Source organism: Pleurodeles waltl, chromosome 1_1 (assembly GCF_031143425.1).
Source record: "Pleurodeles waltl isolate 20211129_DDA chromosome 1_1, aPleWal1.hap1.20221129, whole genome shotgun sequence".
In the NCBI taxonomy this organism is placed as follows: domain Eukaryota; kingdom Metazoa; phylum Chordata; class Amphibia; order Caudata; family Salamandridae; genus Pleurodeles; species Pleurodeles waltl.
Genome location: NC_090436.1, coordinates 762,422,287 through 762,446,585, shown reverse-complemented (window position 1 = coordinate 762,446,585; position 24,299 = coordinate 762,422,287). Strand labels below are relative to the sequence as shown.

Here is a 24,299-nt window from a genome sequence, read left to right as displayed (position 1 = left end):
TGTGGAATCTCGGTGCAAGGCCGCTCATAAGGAAAAATAACCAGGAAAACATCAGTGTGTCTCTCTCCGGTGCAGCCATGAGCCCCTGCTATAATATCTATAATATTCACCTCTTCACAGAGACTCACTCCATAATACCTTGCGGGCCTTGGGTTTCACTTACTTTCTTGCCAATATCTCAGCCTGTGGTGGTCCTAGGCAATAAGACCACCACCAGATTGTTCAGCACAACATGCTTTTTAGATCATCTTCTGGGGTACCCACCCTCAGTTGGGAGAACACCAACATCATCACTTTTCCTACTGTTCAATGCATTTCAAGCTCTCCCATGACTAGAGCTTCTGCTTTAGAGCCGCAAGTGGTTTGTCCTCTAGGACCCTTGCGTATGGTAACTTTTAGAATGCCTGGAAGGCCTAAAAATGTATAATGCACTGTTCATGTGGTTACGCCCTCTAGGGACTGATTGTATGGTTACACTGCAATGCTTTTTCACCATGCTGTTTTACTATGATGCCCTCTAGGGGTTGCTGTCCCTGCTCCTCATTGTAACAGTCCATCTTGAACCAGTGCTTTTGTTTAGTTGAGAAATTTGAGATTCACCCCACCTCCCCTTTGGAATATCACTGACTAAGCTATGCCCCTGCTTCTCAGGAAAGAAGCAAATGTATTGACCTGTTGTTCACATATATCAAACAGATGTGTACCAAAATATCTTTCTATTTAGAACATACATTTTATGTTGTTCAGAAAAATTACGCTTTGTAATTAGCCAAATACATACCCAGTAACCTTTCTGTTTGTTGGATTAACAATAACGCACCTCATCCTGCTGTTACTGTTGTTTTGAGGTTCCTTCCACAGGTATCTATGCTATGTGCCAACAACTAACACGACTTCTAGACTGTATAAATGGATAACAGCAAATATAATTTCCACTCAACATGTGTAACAATCAATGGGTAATACCTGCATTATCTTAAAGTAGTACGTTTTTCTGTGCAATCATACATACCATTTTTAGCGACAATGACAGACAGATATTCCTTGTAGAAAGAGCTGACTAAAAGCAATAGGCTTGGGGTTTGTGTTGTCCGAAAGTTAAAAGTGATTGTTTCCCGGCTTATCACGTCTGCGTAAAACGATGAGGCATGAGAAGTGGAATTTTTGTTTAACAGGTCATTTTCTTGGAAATTGTAGGTAACCGAGGCTCCAACTCCAAAGAGTGCAGAAATCTCTGAAAATACATGTTTTACTATGTCAATTAATGGAAATCACGTTTTCAGCAATAGTTATGCATTGAAATATACCTAACTTACACATTAGATCAAATGAAACTGATACTAACACATGATTGGTGGTCTTTCCCAAGTCATCGATCAAAGAAGAGTTAAGGCAACTTTTGGACTCACATTTGATTCCTGAAGGGATCCTGATTCTTGCACAAATGATAGTCTGCACCCAATGTGGGATTAGAGCTTTTGCATAATTACCTCATTCTGTAGTTTTTTTTTTTCCCTGCACAAATGTCTTCATGTAAACAGTTGCGAGATTTGTGTGGTCTGAGTCGCAACAAACTGAGCTAAGCCCCACGAAATCAAGTTTTATTGCTTCATTACCCCCTATTCCCAGAGATGCAACACAGGCCGTTCAACCTTGGAATGCAGAATGAACTCTACCCTGCAGGGGCCTCAAACTAAGCCCAAGGTCTATGAAAATCTATGCGAAAGGGAAGAGTGCAGGTCCACATCCCATTTGGCTTTGTGGTATCATTTTGTGGTACGTCACTACCCACTGAAAGGCACATAACTCAGAAAAGTAAGGCAAGACCCAACTATATGGTATTGTTATACCTCGTATACTATCTCCGATAATCATCGTAAAATGGCATAGCTCCAAATAGGTATTAATTCCAATAATGCCAATGAAGGAAGGAAAGAAAGAAAGAAAGAAAAAAGTGAAAAAAATATTATTATTCTTTACCTTCAATGTTATGCTCGGAAACGTGAATACATCCATTGTCTACTTGTCTGTTTTTACCTCCTTGATAGATTTGACACTTAAGATTTTTCCATATAAATTATATAAATTAAACATTCTAAAAAAATTGTGTCATGAAAAATGTAGTCACAGAAATATATATACATATATACATATATATATATATATATATATATATATATATATATATATATATATATATATATATGCGTGTTGCAATGTATGGCAACGCAGCAACTTGTGCCTTACACCATATCTACAAGGCCACAAAAAGCCATGCAAAGTGACTTTTCATGGCCTTTTAGGTATGGTCTTCCACTATGCTCCGCCGGTGCAGCCCAAAAAAGTGACGACTGGTGGTGCACAGGGCTTCTAAATAAACCCCCATGTGTTTTTGCACAGTTGCACAGCAAAGATGTGCAAGAGATGGCTAGTGGCTTTAGGACTGTCTCCATGAGCAGTTTGTTGTGATGGAGGCTGAAAAATTAAATGTGTTCATGAAAAGAAAGGAAGAACAAAATAATAATTTGATTAAGGGAATTTTAACACCCAGAAAAATGTTCCTCATTTTATTCCTTATCATGAACGTTTATATGGACGATTTGTACAGCCTTTAACTTGGGCAACAAGGAGCCTAAGGTATTCAGAAACCTGCAAGGCAGATGCCATCAGAGACAGCAAATGTTTGTAATTTCTTACACCATCAGTGGGTTCATTGCATTGTACAGATACTACTGCATTAAAGAGTACAAATACAAAACAAGAAATGTGGAGTGATAGACACTGAAGAGAAAAAAGTCCTTGAATTACATAGTTTGTAAAACTTAAAATATAAAAATGTATTTAAAAAAACAGTCCAAGTTGAAGTTGTGGCAGTAAAAGCCAGTGTATAATCGGGGTTGTTCACTCTTGGCAGGCTGGATACAGGACCTCAATGGATTTCTTGAGCTGTGAGCAACCCTAGCTGTGCACAACCTTCAGTTGTGTACAGCTGTTGGGCTCAGTCCATGTTCTCCACCCACAGTACGTAGGATGAAGGGCCTAGCTGGAAGCCAGGCACGGGCTCAAGTCCCATTGCAGATGGACAAAGGCCCTGAGAGGGAGGGGTTGGCCTCCCCTGACAGGATGGCTGAAAGACCTTGCCTGAGCCATATTTATGAGGACTGCCCCAACATTCCTCTAATTTAGGAGTGAGTTGAAGATGTGCTTCATTAAAGAATACTACATCACAATGCATTAACCATCCACACACAACCTCCCCTCCACTCATTAAATGTATGCTTGTCTTTGACTTTGTACATCATTTCACTACGTTTTACTAGGTCTGCACTATAGAAATACCTCATACATACATGTATACACAAGATGTGTGCAGTCTGAGTTATCTGCTCATAATTGGATAGATGTGGGATCAATGCCAGTCATGTGTACCAAGAGTTGTTCCTCCATGCCAAGTTGCAAAAAGGGCTTGGTCAGAGGCTAGGCCTTCCAGTCAACCTCAACAGATGAATGTCATATGCAGTGCAGGCCCACCAGCACTCATTTGTAGGGGCCAGTACTTAGTTTTATCATCAGATTGTCTCCCAGAGTAAGAGCGAGAACAGTACAAAAGAGGTTTAAAAAAGGAAGAAAAGAAACAATGACAAAGGGAGAAAGAATAGAGGAAAATGAACCTACAAAAGTGAATGGAGTGTCTGGTGGTGCATGAAAGAGGCATGTGGTAGAATCAAGCAACCTTGGTATTCATCCACCCCACACCCACACCCCCAAACCCTGCAACCCCCTCATATTCGTAGAGTCGATTGTTTGCTTGTGACCAAAACTTTGGACCCCGGCTGTTATTGCTTTAACCGCTTCTGTGCCTCGGACGTAACTGTTATGTCCCGCGGCACAGTGCTCATGTGCCGAGGACGTAACCATTACGTCCTGGGCACTGAGCTCAGAGGGAGCGCTAGCGCTCCCTCTGTGGGCTTCCCTCCCACCCCCCAAGGCAGGGATGGAAGGGGAAGCCATTCCCCTTACACCCCGCCCCTCCCACCCCCCCTGTAATGATGTCATTACAGGATGCGATCGAGGAGAAAGAAGTGAGTTTCCCCTCCGGGGGTGGGGGTTTGTAAACAAAGAGGCACTGGGGAAAGGAAAGGGTTTTCCTTTCCGCCGGTGTCTCTTTGAGCATTTCTGCTGCCCGATCGCATTGCGATCGGGCAGCAGGAATGCCCACTAGACGCCAGGGATTTTCTTTTTTTTGGTTTTAGTGTGCTGTTTGTGTGTCTGGAGCAGTCCCTTGGGCAAGGGTTGTGGGGCATGTTTGTTGTGGCCCTTGGGGGCAGATCGGCCTATTATTTTTATGCTGATCTGCCCCCAAGGGGGGCAGAAACCACAAGATGCCAGGGAATTTGTTTTTTTCATACTGCTTGATTTTGTTGTTTGGGAGCGGCCCCTTGGGCAAGGGTCACCCACATTTTGGGGGCATGTTACCTGTGGCCATTTCTGCCCCCTTGGGGGCAGATCAGCCTATTATTTTTAGGCTGATCTGCCCCCAAGGGAGGCAGAAACCACTAGAACACCAGGGTTTTTAGTAAAAATGTTTATTTATGCGGGGGGCGAGGGGGGCATAGAGCTGTTGGCCATTTCTGCCCCCATGGGGGCAGATCGACCTATTATTTTTAGGCTGATCTGCCCCAAGGGGGGCAGAAACCACTAGAACGCCAGGGATTTTTTAAATATGTTTATTTATGTGGGGGGGGCGCACCCTTGAGCAAGGGGTGCCCCCCAAGGGGGGCATTGAACTGTTTGCCATTTCTGCCCCCCCCAGGGGCAGATGGGCCTATTTCTTTTAGAAGCCACATAGACACCAGGGATAGTGTGTGTGTGTGTGTTAGTGGAGGGGGGGTCGGCCCCTTGGGCAAGGGTCGCCCCCCCAAGGGGGGCACGTGTACCAAGGCCATTTCTGCCCCCCTTGAGGACAGATCGGCCTATTATTTTTAGGCTGATCTGCCCCCAAGGGGGGCAGAAATCATTAGAACACCAGGGATTTTTTTAAATATGTTTATTTATGTGGTTGGGCATCCCCTTGGGCAAGGGCCCCCCCCCCCAAGGGGGGCATTGAACTGTTGGCCATTTCTGCCCCCCTTGGACCTATTTATTTTAGGCCCATCTGTCCCCAAGGCGTCAGAAGTCACTTAGAAACCAGGGATAGTGTGTGTTAGTGGATGGGGGGTGGCCCCTCGGGCAAGGGTCACCCCCCCTTTGGGGGCACATGTACCAAGGCCATTTCTGCCCCCTTGGGGACAGATCGGCCTATTATTTTTAGGCTGATGGGCATAAACCACTAGAACACCAGGGATTTGTTAATATGTTTATTTATGTGGGGAGGCGTCAACTTGGGCAAGGGGGGCATTGACCTGTTGGCCATTTCTGCCCCTCCCGGGGGGCAGATGGGCCTATTTTTTTCAAGGCCCATTTTCCCCAAGGGGGCAGAAGCCACTTAGGCACCAGGGATAGTGTGTGTGTGTTTTTATTTGTTTGGGGGTGGCCCCTTGGACAAGGGTCGCTCCCTGTGGGGACACACTACTAAAGGTATTTTCTGCCCTCCTTGGGAGAGATAAGCCTATATTTTAGTAGGCCCATCTGCCCCTATGGCAGAATCCTCTTAGGCACCAATTTCTAAATGCTTGATGGTGGGATGTTTGTCAACTGACAAAGTATTTGCATTTGTGATAAAACAAATTCCTCCTTTTTGTTCTAGTTCAAAGCTTTTTCTTTCTTTGCTGTGGCTCCTTGCGGTTTTGGCAGTGGTTGACCTGTGGTTTGCATAGTTGCATGTTTTAGGTAAGTAAAAACAATTTACTCCAAAGGAGTATTGTTGCCATGCATGAATGACATGTTTGTAGGTGGTATACTAAATGCAGGTTTGTGTGTGAAATTGTCCTTAGATTTGTGCACAATGATATTTGTGTTGTGTTATTTCTAATTGGCTTTTCTTTCTTTCTTTTTAGTGGGATATCATTGGTGATGGCTGTGTCTGTGCAGAGTAGTTGCTGTTGAGTCAAGCTTTTTCAGGCAAGTGAGCGGTATAGTTTTTTTAAGTTTATAACTCTTACTGATAAAGATACACTTTCTTACTTATCTTATACAGTGCTGGTTGTTGGTGGTGCTTTTGTCCAGTTAATTTTCATAAGAAAGATCATGGCTAGCCGCAGGATGACCGCTCAGCAGGTGGTTGGTATGCTTTTTGAGTCATTGTCTGATCAAGATTATGAGATGGACTCTGCATCTAAGGCAGAGGAGGAAGTGAGAGATTCTGGCAGTGAAGTTTCTGTTGGAGAGGAATCTTCTGATGAGGAAGCCACACTCAGTGCAGATGAAGGGCCTGTTTAAGAGGAGGACACTGATGTGCCATTAGTGCAGAACACTGGGGCTGAAAGGTTTCCCGTTAGAAGACCTGAACTCTGGGTTGCCCCAAACATGGAGCAGCCAGAGTTGTCTGCCTTCACTGGTCTCCCGGGGTGTAGAGTCAATACAGAGAACTTTTTGCCTGTCAATTTCTTTGAGTTATTTGTGGATGATGTGTTTTTGGAAGAGATTGTTGAGCAGACTAATTTGTATGCAGAGCAGTATTTGAGGGACAACGCTGCTAGACTTAGGCCACACTCTAGAGCTACCAAGTGGATCCCCACAAATTTGGAGGAGATGAAAAGGTTTTGGGGCTTGACTCTTTTGATGGGGTTGATAAGGAAGCCGTCACTGGCTTCTTATGGTTCTACTAGTCCCTTGATGGCAACAGCTATATTTCCTGCAACCATGAGTCGTAATCGGTATTTGCTTCTTCTTAGGATGCTGCATTTTATTGACAATGCATTAGCCTTGACAAGAAATCACCCTGATTCTGACCGTCTTTTTAAGATTAGGCCTGTCTTGATCATTTTGTAGATCGGTTTTCAGAGGTCTATGTCCCAGGCAAAGAAATAGCTGTGGACGAGTCTTTGGTCCTCTTTAAGGGTCGTTTGTTTTTTAGGCAGGACATTCCTTTGCAAGAGGGCACGATGTGAAATTAAATTGTATATGCTGTCTGAAAGTAGTACAGGATACAGGATATGTGTATAGTTTCCGTGTCTACACTGGTAGGGATTCCATTATTGACCCCCCTTGTTGTCCTCCCACTTTTGGAGTTACTGAGAAAATAGTGTGGGAACTTGGTAGACGACTGTTCAACAAAGGTCACCATTTGTATGTAGATAACTTCTACACTGGAGTGCAGTTGTTCAAGGAATTGTTTAGAGTGGACACTGTTGCTTGTGGCACAATTTGTTGTAACCCGAAAGGCTATCCAAGGGAGCTTGTCTGTAAAAAACTTGAGAGGGGACAGTGCAGTGCCTTGAGGAATGATGAGCTGCTAGCTTTGAAATTTTCAGACAGGAGGGATGTCTACATGCTAAGTACCATCCATGATGAGAGTACTTCCCCCCTAACTGTTTGGGGCCAGGTTGCTGAAATGAGCAAACCTGTGTGCATTTTAGATTATAATAAGCACAAGGGAGTTGTAGATAGAGTTGATCAAAGGTTGGAACCTTATACTGCTATTCGTAAGTCTTAAGTTTGGTATAAGAAGTTAGCAATTCACCTCTTCCACTTAGCAACTTTTAATGTATTCTTGTGTTTAATGATAGGTCTCCAGAGTCAAAGATGACATTTGTGAAATTTCAGGAGTCAGTGATAGAGAGCCTTATTGTGGTGGAACAGGCCAGAGTTCCTAGAGAAGCAGTGGTGCAGGATGTGGCTAGATTGAAAGATCGCCACTTTGCTGAGCACATTCCTCCCACATCTAAAAAAGACTTTCCAGCAAAGAAATGTAGAGTGTGTTTTCGAAGAGGTATCCGGAGGGAGACTCAAATGTACTGCCCAGATTGTCCTTCAAATCCTGGGCTGTGTGTGGGTGTTTGTTTTAAGAATTACCACACCCAGAAGAATTACTGGGAACAACCATGAGTGTAAACTGCCTGTTTTGTATTTTCCTGTGTTCAGTTTCATGGTTGGCATTTCTGTCATGTACTTATTTAGAGCTTTTGTGTTTGTAGTTTTGTAATTATTTCTAATTAGTTAGTGGTTTCTTTGTTTAAAGAAAAAAGTGATGCAATTGTGTGTTGAGTAGCGCTTGGCTGATGGTGTACATATTGACTTGCTGTTGGCTACTGCAACACACTGCCAGCCAAACACCAGTCCACACACTCCCATCAGCTGGTGTGATTGCTGTATCAGGCATGTGGGGGTATGTAAGTAATGGGCCCTTGAGTGGCGCTGTCTGACGATGCGAGTGTTGTAATGTGCTGGGCACGTGGCTGGCGGCGTGAATGGTCTTGTGCATGTCATGTATGAAAGGTGTGTGAATGGACTGTAAAGCAGTTGGTGCCTTGCCGTGGCTTTACAGCTCACGAGCTGTGAGTCATTGGTTCAGTTTTTTGGCCTTTCAGTTATTAACAGTGCATTCCATTTTTGTGAAATCTCTTGTTAATAAAATTTGATCCATTGAACCATCACTCACCCTCGTGCCAAATCCAACCAGTATGTGTGGTAAAAATGACAAAATCTGCTCCGCTGTAATCAGGCGTCGCAGCACACTTGGGACACACTAGGTGCCTCGGGTGGGACCCCGATGATGAAGCATGCCACCAACTTATTTGGTGGGTGAGGTTTTTTTTTTAACCTAACCTAAGTGCATTTTTTTTCACAATTTTAGTGGTTGGAACATCACATAAGTATGTGGACACACCAAAATGATCTATTGCAAAACTACCTGTGTTTGGTGGGGTCACCTATGGTTTTGGTCCCGGTTGCGGCCTTCATCTAGGGAAACCTACCAAACAAAGACATGTTTTAAAAACAGACACCCCAAGGAGTCCAAGGAGGTGTGGCTTGCCTGAATCCCCCAACATTTGCTTACCCAGACTCCTCGGCAAACCTCAAGATTTGCATAAAAAATCATATTTTCCTCACTTTTCTTTGTAGGATCAAATTTCCTACCACCCAGCGTTCCCGTCAGTCCCCCAAGTAAAATGATACCTCACTTGCATGGGTCCCCAAAGCAGAGTCAGCCTAAAAGATGTATAAAAGAAAAATATGTGCTTAACTTGCTGTGCTATCCCTTCAATCTCTACAAGTTGTTGGCCTTTTTCTGTTGCAGGCACCTGGCCCACCCCCACAAGTGAGGTACCATTTTTATCAGGAGACTTGGGGGAACACTGGGTGGAATGAAATTTGTGGCTCCTCTCAGATTCCAGAACTTTCTGTCACCGAAATGAGAGGAAAAAGTGTTTTTTTGGCCACATTTTGAGGTTTGCAAAGGATTCTGGGTAACAGAACCTGGTCGGAGCCCTACAAGTCACCCCATCTTGGATTCCCCTAGGTGTCTAGTTTTTTAAAATGTGCTGGTTTGCTAGGTTTACCCAGGTGCCGGCTGAGCTAGAGGCCAAAATCCACAGGTAGGCAGTTTGTAAAAAAAACTCTGTTTTCTGTGGAAAAATGTGATGTGTCCACGTTGTGTTTTGGGGCATTTCCTTTCGCGGGCGCTAGGCCTACCCACACAAGTGAGGTACCATTATTATCGGGAGACTTGGGGGAACGCTGGGTGGAAGGAAATTTGTGGCTCCTCTCAGATTCCAGAACTTTCTGTCACCAAAATGAGAGGAAAAGGTGTTTATTTGGCCACATTTTGAGGTTTGCAAAGGATTCTGGGTAACAGAACCTGGTCAGAGCCCCACAAGTCACCCCATCTTGGTTTCCCCTAAGTGTCTAGTTTTCAAAAATGCGCTGGTTTGCTAGGTTTCCCCAGGTGCCGGCTGAGCTAGAGGCCAAAATCCACAGGTAGGCAGTTTGAAAAAAACACCTCTGTTTTCTGTGGAAAAATGTGATGTGTCCACTTGTGTTTTGGGACATTTCCTTTCGCGGGCGCTAGGCCTACCCACACAAGTGAGGTACCATTTTTATCGGGAGACTTGGGGGAACGCTGGGTGGAAGGGAATTTGTGGCTCCTCTGAGATTCCAAAACTTTCTGTCACCGAAGTGAGAGGAAAAAGTGTTTTTTGGCCAAATTTTGAGGTTTGCAAAAGATTCTGGGTAACAGAACATGGTCAGAGCCCCACAAGTCACCTCATCTTGGATTCCCCTAAGTGTCTAGTTTTCAAAAATGTGCTGGTTTGCTAGGTTTCCCCAGGTGCCGGCTGAGCTAGAGTCCAAAATCCACAGGTAGGCAGTTTGTAAAAAACACCTCTGTTTTCTGTGGAAAAATGTGATGTGTCCACGTTATGTTTTGGCGCATTTCCTTTCGCAGGTGCTAGGCCTACCCACAAAAGTGAGGTACCATTTTTATCGAGAGACTTGGGGGAACGCTGGGTGGAAGGGAATTTGTGGCTCCTCTCAGATTCCAGAACTTTCTCTCACCGAAATGAGAGGAAAAAGTGTTTTTTTGGCCAAATTTAGAGGTTTGCAAAGGCTTCTGGGTAACAGAACCTGGTCAGAGCCCCACAAGTCACCCCATCTTGGATTCCCCTAAGTGTCTAGTTTTCAAAGATGCGCTGGTTGGCTAGGTTTCTCTAGGTGCTGGCTGAGCTAGAGGCCAAAATCCACAGCTAGGCACTTTGCAAAAAACAGCTCTGTTTTCTTTGTGAAAATGTGGTGTGTCCACGTTGTCTTTTGGGGCATTTCCTGTTGCGGGCGCTAGACCTATCCACGCAAGTGAGGTACCATTTTTATCGGGAGACGTGGGGGAACACAGAATAGCAAAACAAGTGTTATTGCCCCTTGTCTTTCTCTACATTTTGTCCTTCCAAATGTAAGACAGTGTGTAAAAAAGACGTATATTTGAGAAATGCCCTGTAATTCACATGCTAGTATGGACACCCCAAAATTCAGAGATGTGCAAATAACCACTGCTTCTCAACACCTTATCTTGTGGCCATTTTGGAAATACAAAGGTTTTCTTGATACCTATTTTTCACTTTTTATATTTCAGCAAATGAATTCCCGCTATAGAATAAAAATCCATTGCAAGGTGCAGCTCATTTATTGGCTCTGGGTACCTAGGGTTCTTGATGAACCTACAAGCCCTATATTTCCCCCAACCAGAAGAGTCCAGCTGACGTACGGTATATTGCTTTAAAAAATCTGACATCGCAGGAAAAAGTTACAGAGTAAAACGTGGAGAGAAATTGCTGTTTTTTTCACCTCAATTTCAATAATTTTTTTATTTCACCTGTTATTTTCTGTAGGAAACACTTGTAGGATCTACACAAATGACCCCTTGCTGAATTCAGAATTTTGTCTACTTTTCCGAAATATTTAGCCTTCTGGGATCCAACGTTGGTTTCTCACCCATTTTGGTCACTAACTGGAAGGAGGCTGAAAGCACAAAAAATAGTAAAAATGGGGTATGTCCCAGTAAAATGTCAAAATTGTATTGAAAAATTGGGTTTTCTAATTCAAGTCTGCCTGTTCCTGAAAGCTGGGAAGATGGTGACCTTACCACCGCAAACCCTTTGTTGATGCCATTTTCAGGAAAAAAACCACAAGCCGCCTTCTGCAGCCCTTTTTCCCATTTAAAAAAAAAAAAACAATTTTCACTGTATTTTGGCTAATTTCTTGGTCCCCTTCAGGGGAACCCACAAAGTCTGGGTACCTCTAGAATCTCTACGATGTTGGAAAAAAAGGACGCAAATTTGGCATGGGTAGCTTATGTGAACAAAAAGTTATGAGGGCCTAAGTGCGAACTGCCCCAAATAGCCAAAAAAAGGCTCGGCACAGGAGGGGAAAAGTCCTTACAGGTAGGGAAGGGGTTAAGATGGCGGTTTACAAACGTGTAGTTTCATGCATTTTCATATTAAAACTAGACCTATTGGCTTTGTAAAGGCAGTTTATTGTTATTGCCTTTCAGTGTAACTTATAGCAACACAGCCTAAAAGCAACAATCAGTCTTTATCTTAAAGCACACTATAGAATTGAAAGGAACAGCGAGGCGGAAGTATGCTTTCAGCTCTGAATAAGTATGTTATTCTGTCTCCAAGTTTCACTGCACTGGAAATAAGTGTAAGAATGCCTTCGTTTTTAATTTATTTTAAACCAAGTGCTATCTATTATGCATTGTGCGGCAAAGTATGTGAATCCAGGGAGGCTCCAAGACTGGTGGCAAAATTCGTCTACTGATATCTATTCGCCTCTGGGACAGATGCTGCTTGTTAGTAAGATTTAGTAAGGCGTGCTCAATGCCTCATGTTTGCAAGTTTGAAAAAAATGTAAAGAACAAATGTTACTATTAAACACGTTTGTGGTATTCAATGTAACAACCTTCTAAGGATGAATGACAGAGTTGGCAGTTCGAGATGCAAACACGTCAGTAGCGAGTGCTAACTCACTGAGCTTTCAGGTGCCTTGCGTTTGTGTTGCCCCTTTTTCAAGTGTGAAGGTGGTACATGTTAAAATTACAATGCTCGTTGAAGCAGGTGGTACACTGCAGAGTCATACAATCATTTTTCTGCTGCAAATATGAGTATGGCCTAACGGAAACACTTTTTCAGAGCAACCACGGTGTGGGTATTCTGAGATGACTTCTTTCCAACAATGAAGGCTGCCGAACCTGGTGGGAAAGACCTTATTGACACATTTTTAACAAGTGCTTCATATCCGCGAGAGCTCCACTCGTAAACGACACAGGCGGCGGGTGGGAACATTGTCCAAAATTCAAGTTTTTATGCCCAGATTGGTAGAGAGGGATTCGTTTCTTCAAATCATTCTCACTGGGGTTTATTGCCGTACTGGTAACAATTACCAAGTGTACTGGCTATTATGGGCATTACATTATTTAAAAAGATAGCAGTTAGCACAACATTTTTGAAAAAGCTTTTTCCTGAACTTTCGGTGCATCGGGAGAGGCCACTTTAATGTGCAGAATGCAGTGCTTAATGTGCCGGTGGCTTCCGGGACTTATTTTATAGGGCCGGTACTGTAAGTTTCTTCTCGGACGGGTGGTGATCCATTCATTTTTCAAACTAAATGTACTGGCAAGATGGCTGTTACATGTTCTAGATCGTCATCAATCACTATCTGGACTATTCTACTCAATCGTTCCTGAGCCTGCACCCTGACTGAGCAACCTATTGCATATATTACTTACCTTTAAGGTCATTACTCTGAGTCCAGACTTACCTGTTCGCCACATTTCGTAATGAGAGGAACAGAGAAGGGGACGGAGAAGTAATAGATAATTATGGCTAGGGGCTGGGCCCTGGCTTAGCTGGGGCATGACAGTCACAGAAAGCGCAGGCGCAGGGCAAACTGGGCAGTAAGAGCATGTGAGGACCAAACGGAAGAGGCTACTTTGCACTTTTCTCTCTGCCTGGCTCTAGGCTTTGGCCCATATAACTTCCATTGGCATGCTGACGGTCTACTTTCGTGCTCCTCAAACTGGAGCTCAGCTGAAATCACAGCCTGAGCCTGGTCCCGATAGGTAAGTAATCATGGTGGGAATGAAGGAGTCGAGTCAATTAACCATGTGTGTCTTAACCAGTATACTGGTCTTTACTAAAACAGGTCTCAATGGACCTCCTCACTACTGTTACCACGTGCCTCCGTCACCTGGGGTGAGCGAGAGGACCGATGTGCATATTTTCTATAGTGAACAAATACACAATAGATTAGCTGGGGAACTTATGAAACTAGCGTGTATCTACACACTTCTGTTTCTCACCATCATTCAACTTGTTCGTCAGGAACAGCCACTTGTCCGTCTGTTGCAGAGTGCTGCTGCTGGATTGGACCACCGGGAGTGGACGGACTTAAGTATAGACTAGTTGCCCTTGAGAGTCAGTGCCTCTATCTTCACCGGGGCTCGGTCAGCATGCTCGGTTGGGCAACTGCAGGGTGAGGCAGGGGGAAGAGGTACTGACTCTCACGGGAGTCGGGCATGGTCAGGTGCAGTATGTGCAGAGGCGTTTTCTGTATGAGGGTGGAAGGGCGTTGACCCCCTGTATATGTTGGCCCTGTATTAAATGTAGAAAAGTGTATTTTAGGCCACGCAGCAGGGGTGCTTTTATTTCAGTCTTTTGGATACCTTATATTCCTGAGTTAGGGCGGGCAGGAGTGGGGCTTTGCAGGCACGGGCAAGGCACTCCGGTTCATGTGCAGTGAAATGCTCATGTCAGGTTGGACGGGTGCCTTTCACCGTCCTGCCTGACATGCTCACTTGCGAGGCCGTCTCTCCCTCCCAGCAATTTACTGACCTGGGAAAGGTGGGATCACAGTGACAGCTATCCCAGTCCTCTAAAGAGTGTTGTGTTTCCCTGCTCTAGCCAATCCAAAAGCTGCTGTCATGGTGTTTCAAACATAAACAGCAGGGGAGCACTGTTTGGATTGGCTCAGGATGTGTAGGTATGCCTCTTTTCTGCACTGAAAATGAGGCAGCGCGGGAGGCTTAAGTTACGATCAGAATATGGTCAATCACTGATTAGCTTTATTATAATGCCATATAGTGATTGCCCATTTTCTGTCTCTTGCACTCTTCCCTCTTCGTGTCCAATGCTATTAATGGCATTTCGCACAAGGTGGCGGAAAGAGATTTTCTTTCCTGACCTTGTTCCCAGTGTAGCGCTCATCCTCCAGCTCCTGCATTGGGTAACCTGGCTGATTGCTGTCCCGTCACCCAGCATACACTGCCTGCACTCACCCTGGTGGGAAACATTAAAAATAGGTCAAATAAAATTACAAGTTAAGAGGTTAATCTGTTCTTCTTCACTGAATAACATTATCCTCCAACAAAGGCTGGCAGCAGCACCTCCACTATGTACGATATTTAGCATGCCCCTCACCCCAAAGCGCTCACAAAAGGCAACAAGTTTCCATCAAATAAAATATCTAAATATATGAAGAAAATAGGAGTATGAAAGTCTTTTGGGTGATTTTTAAAATCCGGAGACATTGAGTTTTTCTCTTGTGGTGCTGCTGAGAACCACATCTGATCCCATAATAACAAGCATTTGCAATGCAATAGGTTTCTCGTTGGCTCAAGTTAGAGCTATTAGCGCTGTAAGTTCCTAACTGGACTTTTCTTGCCACATAAATTGAAATGAAAAGTAAAACAGTTGACATAAGCAAGCTGATTCAAAGTGTCACAGCCACCGTGGGCATGAGCATGAAAGAGAGACACAAAAGGAAAAAGAAGTTTGCTTGCAGTCAAACATATTGGCAAACGTACAATTATCCATGTAACAGGGTTGATGGACAAAGAGGTAACAAAACTGCACAAAGGAGGGACAAACGTACAGCATTTACCAATGATGATAAAGCATTTTTGAAAGGCAAGCCCATGAACGAGTGATAGTGATGGGCATGCGGTGGGCGTGGTTAAAAGCCCACAGATAGTTTACAACAGGCCAGAGCACTTGCGGGCTCGACCTAAAAAGAGGTGGCATAACTGTGTTGTGTGTGTTTGATCTTGTAAAAAGCTAGCTAGTGGGGTTGTGTTATTGCTGCACCTTGTGCACATGGTATGCAAGCCAAGCCCCTGTTGTATGAACAACAACATTCACCCTGCACTCTGTACCTCACGCACCGTGCTTCTTGGAGCTTGCTGAGGTTCTATATTTCATATTGTTATATGATATTCGATGCAGCTAACATAGTGAAAGTGGTGTGTGCATTGGAAGACAGAGATGTGCCATGTTCTGTGCACACTTATACCTTTTGTGATTGTGCACACAACAGCTTTTTGACCCGTTTAATTTCTGCATCCGCGGTTCTGCAGTTCAGACACATGCTATTCCATGGAAAAGAGCGCACTGCCCCTGAATGAACATTTAAGACATCACAAGAAACTGCTTATTTGACTGTGAAGAATACAGTGTCTGTTGTCATTTCTTTTTCTTTGAAAACAGAGTGTTTGACTTCATCAGAGTCCATAGATAATACGAGTAATCTTCCGTCAACATCTGGACACCATCAGAGAAAGTCAAGCCTGTACATTACTTCAGAATTCTGCGATTGCGAAAGAGCAGGGCCTGCTTTTCACAACATTTTCAACACCTGCCCCACTTTTTTCTTTCATTATTAACTTAACCCTTTCTCTTAACCATTATTACTTCCCTATTTCTGTTCTGATTTTTTTTAATTGTTCATTCATTTATTCTGATGTTTCTCCCAAGTATTTTTGTCTTTCGGAACTTACTTTCGGATTTAATCACGTCACCAGTCATGGCTCGTGGGAGGGAAAAGGGGCGGGAGAGCGCAGCACGTGGCAGGGAGGGTGAGAGGGGGCATGCACATTTTTAAAATAATAAACATAACTTTTTTCCCGTGCCGCTCTGCTCCTCCATCACAGTTTGCAGGCAGGGACAGGCCAATCCTGATGCTGCTTTTAGCAGCGGCAGGATTGTCCGGGAATGCCCAGTCAGGGTGCTCCCAGACAAACTGGGAGCCTGTGCCGGCTCTCTCTCCAGCCCAGCAACCATGTTGCTGGCTGGAGAGAGCCCTGTGTGCATGTGTGTTTGGCCGGCCCCAGACGGCAGGCCATACATACTTGCACACTGAGGGGGAGTGTTGTGCACTTCCCCTCCGTGCACGTCATGCCAGTGGCCTCCCCACTTTATATAGAAACAGCATAACAAACTGAGTTTATTATGTTGTTTCTATAAAGGTTTTACAGCTCCTGCTGCTGCCGGGGGGGAGCCGCCCTGCACGTCACTATGACTGTGACAGACAAATGCTGAGTACCAGTTTAATTCACTGAATCATCTTTGCTGCTGTCCAAGCCCCCTAGCAACTTGCTACAGTGATGTAAACCGTTTAAAACACTTTGCTGATAAACAGCAGAATTTGTCTGTTTTTTGTTCATAGTTTTGCTCTCTTAAAGAAAACATGGACATTTTAATTACTACAGCTCCAGACCTGCAAACCAGGCCTGCGTCCTGTGGGGTCTGGTGCTTCACTCGGGGACAGGAGTTGTGAATAAAACACTCTTCTAATTTAGCTAGCTTCCACGGAGTCTGTATATTTGTCACAGTGGGTCGAATAATAGGTGTAAGCAACAATGGTTCTTATGCAGATTGTCCCTCTGGAAACTACCTCTCACCTGGGTCAGGACTGTGCTGCAAAACACAGCCACGTGGGAATTCTAACTATGTAATAAAAAGTCCCATAAGTTCACGTCCTACTTGACCATGGGTAATAGGGAGCTTTGATGTTGGTATTGGCAGAGGTGTCCCCAAGAAGGAAACAATGTTCTCTCCCAAGCCAACATGTTTAAATGTCTTGTAAGTTGACCAATTGCCTTCTACCTGTCTGCCACCAAATCCTTTACATGCTATGATACCCTGAGTCTGACTGAATCATTTGCCACCCACCGTAAGACTGGGACTGGGCATGGAACATTTTTAATGCAGAAAGATATGGAGCACATTTTAATGTGTTTAAATATTTGAAGACAATAGGTTCACAATTGCTTGGTAAAACGTTTTGCCTTCTCAAATTTGCATTTTCTTTAAAATGCACCATTTGCCACTGTTTTCTTTCAAAATGTTCTAAATGGAACCCCTCCTCCCAAATTTGTCATATTTGTCAATTGCCGCCCTTTTTGTCAATTGATTTGCTTACTTCACTTGTTAGCGACATGACTTATCCCCAACTTTTATGCCCCACCACTTTCAAAGCTCACCAGCCGCCATGTGCTCTCTACCCAGTTCACGATTACTTGCATGCTCCTGACAATGCAACTGAAATGCATCCCGTTCCAAAGAAGACTTTTAAAGATTTTTTAATATATATGATTTGGCCTGTGTTGGTGGCTTTGCACATGCTCAGGCTTTTAAAGCCATGCCCGATTCTTCGCTCGGTTCTCCCTATTAATTTACAGTCACCCACTTCTAAAAGGTGGAATGAACAAGAACAGCAAGGGAAGCACCTATTGATACTAGATGAAAAATGGATAGCGATCCGCATAGGGAAGGGGCATGCAACACAGATCGAATCATTTATGAAAAAGACTTCAAATTTTAAAACTGGGTATTTAGTTATAACAAGATGTATTTTATTGGGTTTTTGTTAGAAGTTATATATTCTAAACACAAATTAAGGAACAGCCATAACCCCACCCCAACTGGCAATGCCATTACTAAACCAACCCGAGACACCTGTGTAGGCATTTGAGATCAGTGACAATGTGTACACTTTGTATATGGCCTGGGAGCAGTTCTTGAAACATGTGGATTGAAGTTGTGTACAGGTTTTCTCTTGTGTGTTTGTGTCAGGGGAGGAGGTCAGCCTGCCTCCTGTATCTCTCCTTCTTTGTAGTTGTAGTGTACAGTAGTAAGTTGGAAAGTGCACCATAATGTGCGTACGGCTTCTCCCTAAGGGCTTTGTAATAAAAAATTAAAAAATACATGCCAAACTTGTCTGCTGCCAAAGCTAGGTACCAGTGGATGGAGAGTCACACTGAGAAAACTGAGTGGTTCACATGTGCAATGCAGTTTAAAAGTATATTTTTCATCCGCCTTAGAAATCTATGTATTTATTATTGAGCATCCATGTTGACAACAGTCTATTGGTTCATGTGGCATGCAGAGGGAATGCTGCTAGAAAGATGCCACCAAAAACTCTCCTTGGGGAGGGTTCATATAGATATTAGACTTGGCTTTGATTAGCACTAGTTGAGGAAGTGGACTGTCAGTTGATTAGGTGTAGAGCCAGTGGGGGAAATTGGGGCAGCCATTAGGGGAAATAGAAAGTCAGTGGAAGAGGTGGGTGACCATGTCCTAAGAAAAAATTTGGGCACCTACACTTATTTTGTTTGCAAAGTAAGCATTGGTAGTGTTAGACTGTTCATCCCTGGTGTGGTCTCACTTAACTTTTTGCCTCTGTTTCCCATGCCGTTGATGTGTGCTGGACTCTGTTTTTTTGCTGTTTTTGTTACTCTGGGCACTTTACCACTGCAAACCAGTGCTCCCATACAAAATGTGTATGTAATTGGTTCATCTATGATTGGCATATCTGATTTACTAGTAAGTCCCTAGTACAGTGCACTGGAGGTGCCCAGCGCCTTTAAATCAAATGCTACTCGTGGGCCTGCAGCACTGGTTGTGCCACATATATTAGTAGCTCTGTAAACCTGGCTCAGACCTGCCACTGAAGTGTCAGTGTGTGCAGTTTTTAACTGTAAATTCGACTTGGCAAGTGTACCCTCTTGCCAGTCCTAAACCTTCCCTTTTCTTACATGTAAGGCACCCCTAAAGCAGGCCCTAGGTAGTCCTAAGGGCAGGATGCAGTGTATGGTTAAGGTAGGACATATAGGGGGTCATTCTGACCCTGGCGGTCCAAGACCGCCAGGGCCACGAATGACGGAAGCACCGCCAACAGGCTGGCGGTGCTTCCAAGCCCATTCCGACCGCGGCGGTATAACCGCGGTCGGAACACCGGGGCCGGCGGTTTCCTGCCGTTTTTGCCCGGCTGGGTGAATCCGCCAGGGCAGCGCTGCAAGCAGCGCTGCCCTGTGGATTCTGACCCCCTTACCGCCAGCCTGTTTCTGGCGGTTTTCACCGCCAGGAAGAGGCTGGTGGGAAGGGGTGTCCTGGGGCCCCTGGGGGCCCCTGCACTGCCCATGCCACTGGCATGGGCAGTGCAGGGGTCCCCTAACAGGGCCCCGGCCAGCTTTTCACTGTCTGCCTAGCAGACAGTGAAAAGCGCGACGGGTGCAACTGCACCCGTCGCATGGCCGCAACACCGCCGGCTCCATTTGGAGCCGGCTTCTGTGTTGCGGCCTCATTCCCGCTGGGCCGGCGGGCGCTAACTTGGTTAGCGCCCGCCGGCCCTGCGGGAATGTTGGAATGCCGGCAGCGGTCTTTTGGCCGCATGGCGGCCGATTGGCGGTTCCCGCCAAAGTTGGAATCAGGGCCATAGTAATGTGTTTTATATGTCCTGACTGTGAAATATTGCTAAACTCGTTTTTCACAGTTGCAATGCCTGTCCCTCTCATAGGTTAACATGGGGGCTACCTTTAAAGATGATTAAAGTGTGGATTCCCTTTGGGAGAGGATAGACATGTGGAGTTTGGGGTCTCTGAGCTCACAATTTAAAAATACATCTTTCAGTAAAGTTGATTTTAAGATTGAGTGTTTGAAAAATCCACTTTTAGAAAGTGGGCATTTTCTTGCTTAAACCATTTCTGTGACTCTGCCTGTTTGTGGATTCCCTGTCTGGGTCAGTTTGACAGTTGGGCTGGTTGCACCTCTCACTAGACAGTGACACAAAGGGAGCTGGGGTGTAGTCTGCATTTCATGATGAGCCATCTGTGCTAGGAGGGAGGGGAGGAGTGGTCACTCATACCCGAAAGAGCTGTGCCTGCCCTCACACAATGCAGTCTCCAAACCCCTGGTGTGTGTCTGGGGCCTGACCTGGGAAAGGGAAGATTTTACAATCAAGAGAGAATTTCCTTTGAAGTATGCCTACTTCAAAGGGCAAAATGGGTGTAAGAAGGGCACCCAAAACCACAGACTTTAGAACACTTCTGGAAACCAAGAGGAACCTCTTCCTGGAGAAGAGCTGAAGAGCTGAGGAAGAAGAGCTGCCCTGACTGTGACTGTACTTTGTGGAGCTATCTTGCAGTTGCTGCTTCTGCCTGTGCTAGAGGACAAAGACTGGACTTTGTGTTGCCATCCTTCTTGTGACAAACTCTCCAGGGGCTTGATTTAGAGATTGCCTCCTGTTGTTTGAAGTCTCAGGGACAGCAAAGACTTCTCTCTGCGAGCACCTGGAGCCTCTGGAGATACCCCTTCTCTGCCAAGTGGTGCCCATCCAGTTCCTGGGACCCTGAGAAGAGAAGCTGGCAGCCCAAAAGTGAGAAATCCACGCACAGACCGCTGGGCAGGGAAAGGATCGACGTGACTCCGAACTGCGGCAGAAAAATCGACTCGCCGCCGGCTTCATGGCTGAAAATCGGCACTCACCTGCAACACATCTGGAAGATCGATCCCCGCGGCTGGAGAAATGACGCGCAGCATCACTGACAGAGACCGGTGAGATCACAACCTGCGCTGCATGGTTTTCGGATCATCGTACGGCTGAATTTCTGACACAAACACCGCTGGGCGGGCAAAAACGATGCAAGGCCTGCCTGGACCTGAGAGTGCTGCCCGGATTGATGCATCGATCTGCTGCGCAGAGAAGAAACGACACACGCTGACCCGACTAAATGAGAAACAATGCAAGGTTTCGCTTGTGAGTGAAATCCACGCATCGCAAGCCCTTTTTGACGTACACTCATCCGTGTGGGGTTATTTTTGATGCACCCAAGGTACATTTTCATGCTAATAGTGTTAGCGTTGTGTTTACAATTACATGAAGACTCTTTTTTAATTCTTAGTGATAACTTGACTTGTGTATTGTAGATTTTTGTCGTTTTGGTCTTGTTTTGTTTAGATAAATGTTTTCTATTTTTCAAAACCTGTGCTGTGCCATTTTGTAGTGTTTTCATTAAGTTACTGTGTGTTGGCACAAATACTTTATACCTAGCACTCTGAAGTTAAGCCTACTGCTCGTGCCATGCTACCAAGGGGGTAAGCAGGGGTTAGCTGAGGGTGATTCTCTTTTAACCTGACTAGAGTGAAGGTCCTTGCTTGGACAGGGGGCAAGTACCTGACTGCCAACCAAAGACCCCATTTCTAACATGTAGAATGTATAGAAAGAGGCAATAGTTGTGCCCTAAATGAGTACATATGGAATGTTCAACAGTCAAAGCACCCAGTGTTGGAGAGGGACTTAAAATCAGCCCAGGCACCAACAAAAAGTGGTCCCATACTAAAAAAAGAAAGTGACACTTGTATATCCTGGCAGCTCAGAACTTTGTCACATATCTTCTGGATTGTCTATTAGGTGTGTGGGAACATAAATATTGTCTGCTTGTTCTCCTGTTGTATGGGAGTGAATGGGAGGTGCTGGGTTACACCAACTTTTCTGCAGGCCTTTCATGCTCCCTCCCCTTCTCTTATCATTGCACAGCACAGTGAGATGGCATGGGTAAAATGGCAGATCCGGGACACTCCTCAGTGGCAAACCCCAAAAAGGGAGAAGTTTACAGCCTTTTAATTCACAGATTCAGGGGCATATTTATGACAGGCTTCCACCTCCACTGCATCACTCTTTGTGATGCTGCGGCACAAACTTCTCAACAATATCTATGAGGCCACGCGAACCCACTTTGCATGGCTTTGAATTCCCTCATAGACACGGAAATAAGTCAAGGCAGCACAAGCCGCTGCATTTCCTCACTCTATGCCAGGCAGGCTTCCCATGGGCATTACAGTGGGTTTTCCCAAGCAACACCCCTGGATTTTGACACATCCTCAAATTTTACAAAAGCTTGTAAACCTGGGTTGCACCAAAATCTTATGCCTCTCGAGGTGAGGTGCTTTTTTGAGTGGCGTACAGTTGGTTGAACAGTTACACCTTGTAGACGGAAATGTCAGAGGCTTCTTAATGTAATTATTTTCAGGAACTTCAAGTTTCCCTCATAATGAGTAACGGTCACACATTTGAAAGTTGAGCTCCCACCCACACCAGTCTGAATCTCACACTAGCGGAAGGCATGTCCCTAGCCTCCAGATGCTCTGATCATAATTCCATAGCTCCATTGTGTCAGGTCACAGCATTTTGGTAGGTGTGGGGGGGTTTATATTTAAATGCCCCTGAAACCTGTGTCGTGGGCCCACCTCCTTCGTTGATGTCACAAACTGCAGGGTGCATCTGAAAAACACAACTGTTACTACAGGTAATGAGGAGAAGATGGAGAGTAATCACTGTCTGTTGTAGTTGTTTGGTGGTGGGTTCATCACGAGCAGCTGCAACGTACTACAATGGTGCCTGGGCTGAGATAGAATTATTTCTTAGTTTGCACTTTGCAGTGATACTAGTGTCAATATGAGAGGCTTGGAGCTGGTTTGGTTGTGATGTCGGATGTTGCCAAAACTAGTGCACTGGGCCAAACAAACCAGACCATGAGGACTAAGAAACCAGGCCACAGTTTGGCCCTTTCAAGCTGCCCATCTGGCGGTACCTGATAGCCCAACAGGCAAGCCAAACACTAAAGGCACCTGCAGAACTGCATCAGGTTAATCTATTGAGTACTTCTAATTGGTTAGCAAGATTTTGTTTTATGCAGCTACAAGGTGTAATCAGTCCACCTAATTCTGTAAAACCAGTATAAACGATTGCTTGACCCGCACAAAGAGATTTGGCAATTGTGGGAAAGGAAATTAATCCTATTAGGCTGAAGTCAATTTATTTTCAACATGCTTATCGAGTCAACATAATTAATATGTTCCATTTAAAAATACATCAAATAAACGTCTGTTCTAAATTTATTTATGAATGTACAGAGGTGGCATTGCGTTACTTACCCTTTTTGCAGAACGGCCCAGTGTAAGAAGATGAAGTGCAATCACAAGAGAATCCAGCGTACTTCTCCACACAAGTTCCTCCATTGTGGCACAGGTTTCCATAACTGCTGCAGTGGCCAGGACAACCTGCTTCAACCCCAGGGGTTATCTTGGCTCTCTCTTCCAGGTCAAGAGCAACCCCATTCAATTGCAGAGAGCGGATGCAGCCCAGAAATCCCTTCTGTCTGGAGGCAGTGGCACCTGAAATACAGTTAAATTATTTTTATAAATTCTTTGCTCTTTTTTTATAAAATCTTTCATGGCCACAAAGTAATAATATCCTCAAGAGAGTATGAAGAGTATGAGCACATGCATCCCAAGTAAGACTACTACTAAGCATATTAATAACTACACAAAGTAAAGCAAATATTTTTTGGGGGGAACATCCGAGGAAAAAGTAATAATTAAAGAGTAAATTTCAATACAAACAAGCATTGGCAAACCAATTTGCTATGAAATGTCTCCAGTTCATGTGTGCATATATAATGGAGCCATGTTTGAGCAACATTTGTTGAAATATTACACAACACAGTCAATAGATGAGAGCACATGCTTCCACAGCAATCATCTTTTAAAGCATTTCTAATATTCTAGAAAAACTCTTCAAAGAAAGCCCCATGGATGTGTTCGCATCTGCAGTAGTTATATTATACATTTAGCATTTAGTTATATTTCACGAATACTGTTAAAAGATGGCCACCACAGGTGCACACATTCACATTGGCCAGTTTTTAATCTGGTTTGTTAGGTTATAACAATTTCAGTAGAAGATGACCATTCTACATTTGTGGGCTGCGATCTTGGGGTGGTTTAAAAACCAACTTAAGAAGGCTGTCTCTC

At 44.6% G+C, this 24,299-nt stretch overlaps 1 protein-coding gene across 3 annotated transcripts in view; it reads right to left on the bottom strand.

Moving 5' to 3' along the window:
- The window catches only part of CNTNAP4 (contactin associated protein family member 4), a 2,124,586-nt gene that overhangs the window by 96,258 nt on the left and 2,004,029 nt on the right, over nucleotides 1-24,299 (bottom strand). For all 3 annotated transcript variants that reach the window (XM_069227637.1, XM_069227632.1, XM_069227640.1), the window contains exons 18-19: nucleotides 23,421-23,660; nucleotides 1,013-1,234 (exon numbers count right to left, since the gene is read on the bottom strand). In XM_069227637.1, coding sequence (XP_069083738.1) covers nucleotides 1,013-1,234; nucleotides 23,421-23,660 — 462 coding nt within the window. The remainder of the gene's footprint in view (nucleotides 1-1,012; nucleotides 1,235-23,420; nucleotides 23,661-24,299) is intronic.